Here is an 11,628-nt window from a genome sequence, read left to right as displayed (position 1 = left end):
GATTCTGTTGTTTTCTCCTGGCACACAGCCCCCACCCTTTTCTCTCTCTCTCTCTCTCTCTCTCTCTCTCTCTCTCTCTCTCTTTCTTCCTTTCTTTCTTTCTTTTTTGAAGACAGGGTCTCTACATAGTCGTGGCTGGGAACTCAAGAGGGATCCACCTGCCTCTGCCTGCCAAGGCTGGGATTAAAGGTGTGTGCCACTTTGCCCAGCCACATTCCTTTTTAAAATTGAAACAGGAAACAGCCTGAGTCCTAAGAATCTTTCCTTCAACTCAGTCATTTTACATGGGCTGGCCTTGTTCAGAAACTGTGACCTAAGATCGACCCCTCACAGATGTTTCACTGTTCTGTACAGCAGATGTGAGCCCCTGGTTCCACTGTCTTCCAGTCCTCATTAGAGACCTTCACAGTGGAGCCTCCCAGCAGAAAGGCCTGTGCACACTGGGGAGTTGCTCTCCCAGTCACTACCGTGTTGGCTTCTTTCTGGGACCAGTGCCTCAGACGCTTGAGGTGTTGTAGGTGGATGCTTCATTCTGCTCTTGCAGACCTCACCTTGCTGGCTGGGTTGGGGCTCTTTGGTGTCTCTCATGTGGGTCCTGATGAACAAGCATCCCTTTCTACTGGTTTTCCACCCAGGAGAGCTGCCGTGGACACATGGTGCAGAAAACCAAAAACCTTCAGGGTCACACTGCATGACCCAGACTACACGAGTGTCTGTGCCCTAGGGTGCTGTGGAACACCTCCCTGTGTCCCAGCTGAGGGCATCTTCTTCTGAATGTGCTTTGCAAGGAGAGGATAATGCAGAGTGGGGAGTCCTTGCTGTGCCCGAGTGTGAGCAGAGCAGTGAGTGAGTACTGGCTTGTGCTGTTTTCAGTGACAGGATTAGGAAAGAGAAAGCTGCTTGGTTGGCACCCACATGGGTCCTTTCTGAAGATGTATTTAGGAGTCTGAGTGAGGATGGCCACAGAGCGGTAGGAGGGGACAAGCAGGTTACAACAGAATTGGGGTCTCTGGGATGGGAGGTCGCTGTTCAAGCAGCTCTAGATGCACTGCTACTCCAAGAAGGACCGTTTAGAAACAGCCAAATGCTTCCAGAGTAATAGTTGGCTCTGGAAAAGCCCCATGCCAGGCTCCAGAGCAGATGAGCTGTCAGGACAGAGTGGGCAGCATATGCAGGGCTAGGCTGAGCTCTGACCATGACTACCCTTCCACGTGGACCAGGAAGAGGGTGTTCATGAGTGCAGAGAGACCCTGCTAACTACAAATGTTAATTCCTAGCCACTTGTGACATTAGGGATCAGAGCCATCTAGCAGTGCCAGCCTGTGAGCTTACTCAGCAAGAGGACATGATCACACACTCTTAGGGTCAATCAGTTAGATGAAGGTTATTTATTGGTGTGACTTTTTCCTGTAGTGAGCTTCCTTTACACAGCATAGTGTAAATGGCATCAGACTGAATGGGAGTCTGTTAACGCAATCATAAATTATTATAATAAATATACATCAAGTAACTTTACAGCACACATTGTTCAGGGCCAAGATTGGGATCTGTCTGAACCTCAGTGTGCTCTCTAGGAGAAGCAGCTGAGTTAGCAGCAGATATCTCACTCACAGCTGTCATTTAATCAAGGAATGGGCCAAATAAGCTTCCAGAACCCTCCTGAGGAGGTAGCTGACAGAATCCCAAGTTCATTCGTAGGAAGAGGATTGAAGGGAACCAAGAATTTGAGGGTACAGGGATGAAAACCCACTTTAGTAAATTCAGAGGCTCCTTCCTTCTGTAGAATGCAGTCAGGATCCTTAAGGTCGCTGGGGTGGTCCCGAGCAGCGGCCACTATCTTCTTTATGAATAGGACTTACTTGGGCACTCTCCTTCAAGTGAGTGCTGCAGCCCAGTGAGCTGGGTGTATCTCTTCCTCGGATGGGGTTGGATGGGGATCTTTTCTGTAATGGTCCTCAACACATTTCCTAAGCGTAACAGGGAGGAGATGGATGCTGGCATGCCAACCCTAAACCTTGCACACCTTCTGGCAGGCCAGATGCTGTGGAGAGGAATGTACCATCCTTACCCTTCTCGGGACTTCTGTGTGCACAGTATCATACAATAGCTACAGCACTGCCACTCTGTGATGACTGGCAAGGCCCAAATGACTGTCCAACAGGTGGCATGTATTGTTCTTGAACAAAGTACCATTGGACAAAGACTTATTTAGGCCACAGATACAACTGGGGTAGTAGGCGAACCTGCAGGCAGCTCTGCCCTGGCACACACACACACACATACTTGGGGTGTGAAGGGTGCTGGGCAAATCAGTCAGGGCACAGAGGAATCCCCTGCAGTCTCCGTCTGGGTCACTGATGCAGCCCTTACTGGGCAGAGGCACCTCAGTATTTAAAGATGGGTTGTAACCCTTCCCTGGGTTCCTTCCAGCACTGTGCTGAGGAAGGGCCATCTTTGAGCAGAGTGGGGCAGGCTTGAATCATGTGCTTTCCTGTGCAGTCGGTGTAGAAAAGGCCCATTCAGCACTATCCCTCCAGCTTGCTGTCTTTTCAACTCCAACCACCAGGAGGTACCCAACTTGTCTCTATGAACTAAGGCCTGGAGTAGCTCCTGGGTGTCTGCTCCTGAGGAGTCATCAGAGGAAACTCAGCCCAGGGACCCAGAAGAGACAGGTGGCAGATAGGGCTGTCTGAATTGGGAAGAAACAAGGGTCCTCTGTGGGTTTTTACAAAAAAAAAAAAAAAAAGGAAAAAAGAAAAAGAAAAACAAACAAACAAAAAACTACGGCCAGGAACACACGGTAAAGCAGGAAGGTGAACACATGAGCTCCCTGTATGTCTCTTGCATGTTTGAGCACTAGCTCAACCATTTCAAGATGGAAGAAGGGAGGCCTGCAGAAAGTGCCTCTGGGAGAGATGCCAGCTCAGAGCAGGAGGGCAGGACTGGCCACACACATTTGTGGAGATACTCTGTGGAGAGAACAGAACACTTCGTGTGGCTGAGGTCATCTCACCCCCAGCTTTCCACTGGTGACTCTGTGATGAGGAACCAGCTGGAACCTTGTGGCATCAGAATCTGATAGCCACCGAGGACAGTGTCCAGGAAGATCAAATTAGACACAAACTGTCTGTGAACTAAACTATCCTACAAATGTACCACAAATAGGCAGCAAAGGAACAGACCCTCACAAAACGGACACATATGAAAGGTGTCTTCCAGGTGGCTCTGGGACACTGACGAAAGTTCAGAAAAGCAAAATGTCGCCAGCTTCTCACTCAGGACCCTGGAGGGATGTGCCTGCACTGGCAAGCTTCCCAAGTCGGCAGAATGATGCCTTGGTGATAGCCTAACCTCCTGGTTCACTCCCATCAGCCACTTAGGGGGTCTTCTCGGTAGTGAATGGCACAGCGCAGCTTCTCCAGCATGATTTCCAGGGAGGAGTACTGGGGAAGCTTGATCATGAACATGCAGGTCTCCACTCGGATGTAGCGGGAGTCGGGAGGACCTAGAGAAGATACAACACCCACTTTAGAGGGCTGGAGACAGGCTGGCCTTTTTGGCACCCATTTGTTTATCTGGCAAATGCTCTGTGTGTGTGTGTGTGTGTGCATGTGTGTGCAGGTACACTGTGTGTGTCTCTGTGTCCCTGTGCATGTGTGCTTGCGTGTCTGGAGGACAGAGGATAACTCTGGGTTGTTCCCAAGGAGCAGGCTGGATTGGCTACAGTGAGCCTGTCTCGTCTCTGTTTCTCCAGAGCTGGGACCACAAGTATGCCACTGTGCCTGGCTTTAAAAAAAAAAAAAAAGATTTTGTGTGTGTGTGTGTGTGTGTGTGTGTGTGTGTGTGTAGTGTTCCACATGTCATCAGAAGACAACTTATAGGAGTCAGCTTTCTCCACCACATGGGTCCCAGGGATAGAATTCAAGTCTGGCTTGAACCATCTTGCTAGCTCCTGACCAGCCTGTCTTCCTTCCTTTCAAAATGTGAGTTCCATAGGTTAAACTCCTACTGTCTTCACAAGTACAGTAGTAAAAATCCCCACCTGTCACACTAAAGTTTGATTCCCCCAACAGGAGGCAAAGTTATCCTTTTGAGTGGGCATGGTGGTATACTAGTTTATACCTATAATCCTAACATTTGGGAGGTAGAGGCAGGAGGATCAGAAGCTCAAGGCCATTCTCAACTACATAGTGAATCTGAGGCCAGACTCAAACAAAAGATGCTGTCAAAAAAAAAAATCAAAACAGAAATGATCAGTTTCTGCATTTGAAAGTTTAGAAACCTGGCACGTGCCTCAGAGGTATCTAGTCTCCCTAGCTCATGGGGTCCTGGGTTTAATTTCTAGTAGGGGCGGGTGGTGGTGGTACACACCTTTAATCCCAGTACTGGGGGAAGCAGAGGCAGGTGGATCTCAGTGAGTTCAAGGCCAGCCTGGTCTATAAAGTGAGTTCCAGGACAGCCAAGGCTATTACATAGAGATACTACGTCTTGGAAAACAAAAACAAAAACCAAAAAAAATTTAAAAGGAAGGGAGGGAGGGAGAGAGGAAGGGAGGGAGGGAGGGAAGGAGGGAGGGAGGAATTTAAAGCTATGGCTCCTTCCCTTTCTTTAAAATGCTGGATGCCGTGCAGCATCAGGGCTGGGTGGCAACAGAGCTCACCAAGCCTCCCCCTTCACATCTAAGTCATGGTATGTGGGGTCACTGTTTTCCACAAGGAGCTGGGAAGGGCAATACCTGCTGTGCCATCTGGAGGGGCAATCTTCATGGGGTATGGTGGCACATGGGCTGTGTCGGGGCCCCCATCCTTGCAAGGGCAGGTAAAGGGGATGCGTTCCTGGTTGCAGGCAAACTTGATGAACTTGCACAGCTCCTCCTGAGTGAATGTCTCCAGAGCCCCCCAGAAGAGCTCTATGTGCTGGTCTGTCTCCATCAGCCCCACCTGGTACATGGTGTGAGCCTGGGGAAGAAAGGCCAAGGTGTGAGCAGGCCTGGCCCAATCCCAGGCGAGCCAGGCGAGGGATAGGAGTTGTGTGTGGGCCAGAACACAGAGCAACTGTGGCAAAGGCAGAGTGCTGAGACAGGCCTGAAGGGCTGCCTACCTTTAGGAACTCTAAGTTGATGTATGGGAGGCCACAGGTACGCAATTCCATCTCCAGTGGGCTGAGGGTGGTGAGCAACTGCAGGGGGATGATAGAGCCTAGGCCAGCACGCACAGCTGTCACACATTCCACGTTCTGTAGCTCACGCAACCGCAGACTCCGGATGGCTGCCGCGTAGATATCCTTGTTCTCCCAACTGCTGGGTTGAGGACCAACAGTGAGGGTTGGGGAGAGTGATGGGCCTGAGGGCCACACTTACATAGGTGGTTGAGCCCTGGCTTTAGTGGCTCACCTCTCTCCTTCAGAGCTGTGTGGTTTCTCTACCATCCTAACATTGCGACCCTTTAACACAGTTCCTCATATTGTGGTGACCCCCAACTATAAAATTATTTTTGTTACTATCCAGTTATATTTCGCTGTTATGAATTGTAATGTAAATATATGATATGCAGGATATCTCATATATGACCCCAGTGAAAGAGTCATTTGACTCTCAAAGGGGGTCACGACCCACAGGTTGAGAACTACCGCTTTAAGGAAAGTCTTTAAACTGAAGATCATCTTTCCTTTGTGCCTAGTGTCCTACCTCCTATCTTATGCCGTCCCCTACGAACATCCCCCTTACTGGTGTGGTTCACCCCCACCATGTCACACACTCACACCACAGGGATGTGCCGACCACGGCTGCACAGCTCCACCTCCTCGCCAGTCATGGTCAGGTAGGTAAACCGGCAGCAGGGCTTGGGACCTTCAGGGCTCTCAGTGGCCAGATGCTGGGAGGCAATTTCGGCACACAAGGCCTCCAGCTCACTCTCGTCGTTGATCTGCAGGGCACAGGCAGGGTGAGGCTGACTGATGCACTGTTGCCAAGCCCCTTAGCAATGGAACTGTTCTCCAGCTGGCAAACATTGGCATAGTCAAAGGCCCAGAGTTGCCACTAGTTCAGGGCTGTGCCTGTATTGCGGGGCAGGCTCAGGGAACTCAAAGTGAGGCTGTCTGGAGGGCAGCCCTCTTCCCCGAGTGCATCTCTTGATCCTTCTGTCCACTTCCAGGGACTGCTGCCACTTTTTAGCAGTCTGAGGCAAGAGCTTGCTAAGTTGCCTTATTTGATGTGTAGCCCAGACAGAGCATGAACTCATAATCCTCCCGACAGTCTCCCAAGTAACTAGGATTAAACACCTGCTCTAAACACCTGGCCTAAGACTGACTTTTATTTTCTTGGTCTGGTTTGTTTGGGACCAGGTCTCATTATGTCCTCTGAAGCTGGAGATGATTTCTTGAGTCTCATGCTTCCTCCTCCAAAGTACCAGGATTCTTGGTGTGTGCTTCTGAGACTGATTTTTTTATTGTGTATTGGTGTTTTGCATGCATCTATGTCTGTACATAACATGCATGCACTGCCCAGAGGGAAGGGCATGCAGGCGGGAAGATGGCATCAGATCCCTGAGACTGGTTGTGAGCTGGCAAATGAACCCGAGAGCTCCTCTGGAGGAGCAGCCAGTGCTCTTACCCACTGAGCCATCTCCCCAGCCTTTAAAAAGCTGCCTCTGAGTACTGGGAATAAAGGTGTTTGATGTGAGATTGAGACTTGATGACATCAGTTGAACTCCCTGATTCAGTCTTGCCTAAAGTCAAGCCATTATGTTTTTCCCCCATGATTAAAATGTTTTGATGTGTTGAGTGTTTTGCCTGCATGTGTCTGTACCATGTGCTTGCAGGAACCTGCAGAAATCGGAAGAGGGCACTGATCTCCTAAAACTGAAGTTACAGCTGACATGTGGTGCCAGGAATCAAACCCATGTCCTCTGGAAGAACAGTCAATGTTCTCAACCCCAGAGCCATCTCCCTAGCCCCTTTCTGAGAATTTCAAAATCAGATTTATTTATGGAGAGGGAGGGCACCTAGTGGCAAGCACCTTTACCTTTTAAGCAATCTTGCTAGCCAGTAAGTATATACATGACTCCACACGTCCACACCCCATCCCTAGGCCCGAAGACAAGGTTTCTCTGTGTAGCCCTGGCTGTCCTGGAATTTACTTTGTAGACCAGGCTGGCCTCAAATCGATGTTCCTGCTTCTTGTCTCCTGAGTGCTGGGATTAAAGGCATACCACCACTGTCTGACATTTATGACTTTTGAGAGTGGACATTTTTGCTTTTGTAATGTTCTTTAGTTGGTTGGAGCTGGGCTTTCTGTCACTTGCTACCAAAGAGTTATGACTTAATTCTCTCCCAAGAAGAATGTACATACTGGGCTACAGGGGACATGACAAGATTTGACCCAGAGGAACCAGCCTACAGCTGAAGGCAGTAACAGTGGGGTCATGGTCAGAGTCTATCATCCATCCCCAGCAGTGAGTACCCACCCAAAGAGTCCTTAACAACCTGTGAGCATGGTTCTCTCTCTACCACCTTGCTTCTGGAGATCAAACACAGATGGTGAGGCTTGGTGAAAAGTGCCTTTACCCACTGTGCCATCTCACAAGCCCAAGAGACAGTACTTATTCATTAGAGGCACCAGTATTTCTATAGGTCCTGCCTCTCTTGTATACCACTGCTTGTTCTGGCCCCTTGCTCCCACTTAGAACTTTGGTATGCTTTCAGTAAGCTGCCTAGTAGTCACATTGTGGTGGTTTGAATAAGAATGGGGCTCTTATACAGCCTGGGGGTGATAGTGTATACCTTTAATCCCAGGACTCAGGCAGAGGCAGGTGAATCTCTGAGTTTGAGGCTAGCCTGGTCTACAGAGTTAGTTCCAGGACAGCCATAGCTACACAGAGAAACCTTGTTTCAGTAAACAAAATAAAACAAAAAAATAAAAAAAAAAAAAAAAAAGAGAGAGAGAGAGAGAGAGAAGAATGGTCTCCACAGGTTCATGTATTTGAATGCTTGCTTAGTCATCAGGGAGTGGTACCATTTGAGATGGAGTACGAGGTTTGGACTTGTTGGAGGATGGGGAAGCTTTAGGGTTTCAAAAGTTCAGATTAGGCCCAGTTCCCTCTCTGCCTGTGGATCAGCATGTAACTCTTAGCTACCTCTCCAATGCCATATGCCTGTCTGATTCCTGCCATGATGATAATGACCTAAGTCCCCAATTAAATGCTTTGTTTTATGAGTTGCCTTGGTAATGTGTCTGGGGTAGTTCTAATATAATAATTAGCCCACATAGTCTCATAAGGATTGGCACTATTAAGAGGTGTGGCTTTGTTGGAGTGGGTATGGCTTTGTTAGAGGAAGTGTGTCACTGTGGGGGCAGGCTATGAAGTTTTCTATGTTCAGGATACTGCCCAGTGTCTTAGTCAACTTCCTGTTGCCTGCAAGATGTAGGATTCTCAGGTACAGTTCCAGCACCATGTATGCCTGCATGACGTCATGCTTCCTGCCAAGACAATAATGGACTGAACCTCTGACTGAAACTGTAAGTGAGCCACGTTAATTAAACGTTTTTCTTCTAAGAGTTTCCATGGTCATGATGCCTCCTCACAGTGATAGAAACCTTAATTAAGACAGTGTTTCTTTATAATAAAGAACAGTGGCTAAGACACACACATTCCCAGCCCACAGGTATATTCCTGGGACCCTTCAGATAATTTCAGTGTTCCTGTTTTTTATTCTTTTTCTTTTTTTTTGGTTTTTCAAGACAGGGTTTCTCTGTGTAGCCCTGGATGTTCTGGAACTCACTCTGTAGACCAGGCTGGCCTTGAACTCAGAGATCCATCTGCCTCTGCCTATGTGTTGGGATTAAATCTTGCACCACCACCATCCCTACTGTTCAGTCAGTGGTTCTGTTTTTATGCAGACGAACAGCCAGTGCTTTGCTGCTCCCTGTGGTGGCTAAGGGGAACAATAAACCACTTGTCCTTGAGGTCCCTCACGAGGTGACAGAGGCAAAACAAGAATCAGCCCGAACTCCCTCAGTCAAGGTCCTGTACAGAACAGCCTTGCCAAGGCCTCAGACACACATCTCATCCTATGTCAGCAAGAGGGGACCTGGAGGGAGAAGTAGCTGGATGCCCCTTTCCCAACTCTCTCTCAAATCTTGAAGGTAAGGAAAGCATGCATTCCCTGACAGCTTTGTGCCTTGCCCTGTCACCTCTTCCAGACACTTTTCCCTTGGTGCTAGAAGAGTGGAAGAAAGTCCTCAGTGTGGTGTGTATACAAGGAAGGGTAATCTGGAGCTCCTGAGGAGACAGCCTGGCCTATACAGGGACACAGTGGCTCTGCAAAAGCAATGAGACTCTCTAGTGGCTCCACAGACCCAGCTACAAGGCACGCACTGGGCACCTCCTCCTGGAGGAGGGCTATAGCCTGACCATCTACACATGTGTTCCGAGAGGGCAAAAGGGAAGCAGGAATGCCAGCTTCATAAGTCTCTGCTGTCTGCATGGGTCCCACGCTCACTTCTTGCTCCCTTTTGGAAGCCCTAACCTAGCCCTAACCTGGTGTGTATGCATGCACATACACACACCTGGTCTTTCAGCTGCTGGAATACTCCATTGTATCCTTGGTTATAGACATGGTAAATGCACCCATAGAGTGGCAGCAACATCCATCTGCTTCTGTCAGTTGCATGGGATGCCTGAGGCTCTGGTCCCAAAACAAGCCTTCTGTGGAGAATCTCAATTCCCTTTCCCTGGAAGCTTAGGTCCTTATGGAGTGCTAGCCCAGGTTAACCCTGAGGCCCTGTTGCCCCCAAACAGTGTGCCTTCACTCACACTCTCAAACTTCTTGACGTAATTATAAGTGAGGATGTCTGCTTCTTGCAGGTCCTGGTCGGGGTCGAGGGGTTCGCCAACCAGTGTCTTCCAGAAGGAGGGCAGCAGGTCTAGGGGGAGAGGCACATCTGCACGAATGGCAATCCCCAGCAGCTGGCCTAAGAAGTGCAGCAGCTGTTCCTCCCCGTAGGTGATGGGGCTTGGCGTCAGGATGTACTTGCCCTGCAAGATAAGGTCAGGTCACTTCTGAGCATGTGTCCCATGCTCAGTCAGCTGGGCATCAAAGCTACCTCACCTGGGCCAGGAAATTCTGTGGAGAGGGTCTGGACCACAAGGATACTTGCCCCTGCCTCACCTTGTTCTTGTTGACAGCAGAGCTGGGGCACAGCAGGAGCAGTGACAGTGAGGAACTCTGCAACTCCTTACACACCTGCCACAAGAAGTGACGAAAGGAGCCACCTGCAGAGCAGACAGACCATGAGGTCTCAGCATTGGCTGAGAGTTCCCTGGATAGCACTTCCTCCATACAACCATCTGCCAGGCCGGCAAGGCCAACTCATTGCCAACTCCTATAGTGTGTGGAAAGAAGCCTTGCCTGTTTGAGCATGGAGGCCTGAGGTTGAGTCTGCTAAGCTGTTGGCCCCAGCTCTCCACAAAGGTACCTGTGCCCAGGCTTAGTTGTCTCCTGTCATATGGGGGAAGAAATGGAACCTGAAGCTTGAGGAGTAAATGGAGCCAGTGCCAGTCCCAGGCTTGGCTTAACTGTGTCAGCATCCCCAGCAGAAGGGGTTGCTTTTGTTCAGTGCTCCCTCCCACCATCTCTCAGAGCTGTCCTGCCTCAGTGAATACAGATGAGAATGGCCAGAAGTGGCAGCCTTGCAGACAGCTGGGGCCCCTTTGTCCCCTCTCACTCAGAATGCTCCTGCTGGCACTCATGGGTCAGGAGGCTGAAGGCAGTTCAGGACACTGTAGGCTGGGTGTGGGCCTTGGGGAAGCCCAATGTGGGGCAAGTTGTCAAGGCCTGAAAGGTAGGAGCCTGGTTCAGGCTGGAGTCCATGGTCAGCAGTGCTTCAGCTTGGGGTTGCAACTGCCTAGCGGGCTGTGGGGATGCTGCAAAACTTTCTGGAGTTCCGGTCCCCATCTGTGTGATGGTAAGATGCTGGTCTTGCAGCAAGACATGGAGCCTGCACCTGGCACTCATGGATGCAGCTGCTGTGGGGATGCTGCAAAACTTTCTGGAGTTCCGGTCCCCATCTGTGTGATGGTAAGATGCTGGTCTTGCAGCAAGACATGGAGCCTGCACCTGGCACTCATGGATGCAGCTGCTCACTGAATCATGGGACTGTTCAAAAGTTTCCCTGACTGAGGCTGCTTGTGTTATCCATGGGGCAGAACATAGGGAAAGGGGGGCAGAGTGGGTTCTTTACCCACTTACAACAGGTAAAAGTTCCAAACATGACTGGCAAGGCTAAGGGACATCTCAGCTGTTCTTCCTAATTGCCAATGAGTGTTATGATGCCGAGTGTCACTTTAATGGAGGGACCCCAATGTGTATGAATCATGGGCAACTCAAGCTTTGGGCTCAAGCAGCTGCTTAGCTGTGCCTCTCACTAGGAAAGGTGTGTAGGTAGGACTGGTGTGCTAAGAAGGGTGTGGTCCCCACATCTGGAGAGACAGACCAAGGTCTCAAACAAGTGCAGGCAAGTCAATGGATGCTAGCCTGATTTTGGTAGCCCAGTACAAGGACATGACATTTACTTTTGCCACTTTGCATTGAGAATTGAGCCCTACAACTGAACATACTTCCAGTCCCCTC

General features: G+C 49.7%; 1 protein-coding gene across 8 annotated transcripts in view; it reads right to left on the bottom strand.

Annotated features, from left to right (window-relative positions):
• Positions 1 to 1,369: 1,369 nt before the first annotated feature.
• Hectd4 (HECT domain E3 ubiquitin protein ligase 4) overlaps positions 1,370 to 11,628 on the bottom strand; it is a 182,052-nt gene continuing 171,793 nt past the window's right edge. For all 8 annotated transcript variants that reach the window (XM_050158911.1, XM_050158912.1, XM_050158919.1 and 5 more), the window contains 6 exons: positions 10,168 to 10,271; positions 9,813 to 10,034; positions 5,761 to 5,924; positions 5,101 to 5,296; positions 4,736 to 4,958; positions 1,370 to 3,505 (listed from right to left, as the gene is read on the bottom strand). In XM_050158911.1, coding sequence (XP_050014868.1) covers positions 3,369 to 3,505; positions 4,736 to 4,958; positions 5,101 to 5,296; positions 5,761 to 5,924; positions 9,813 to 10,034; positions 10,168 to 10,271 — 1,046 coding nt within the window. In that variant the 3' untranslated portion in view covers positions 1,370 to 3,368. The remainder of the gene's footprint in view (positions 3,506 to 4,735; positions 4,959 to 5,100; positions 5,297 to 5,760; positions 5,925 to 9,812; positions 10,035 to 10,167; positions 10,272 to 11,628) is intronic.

This window comes from Alexandromys fortis, unplaced genomic scaffold (genome assembly GCF_014885135.2).
Source record: "Alexandromys fortis isolate MF-2015 unplaced genomic scaffold, M_Fortis_MF-2015_v1.1 scaffold_90, whole genome shotgun sequence".
NCBI lineage: Eukaryota > Metazoa > Chordata > Mammalia > Rodentia > Cricetidae > Alexandromys > Alexandromys fortis.
The sequence above is the reverse complement of the archived record's forward strand: the minus strand, read 5'-3'. Positions and strand labels throughout refer to the sequence as shown.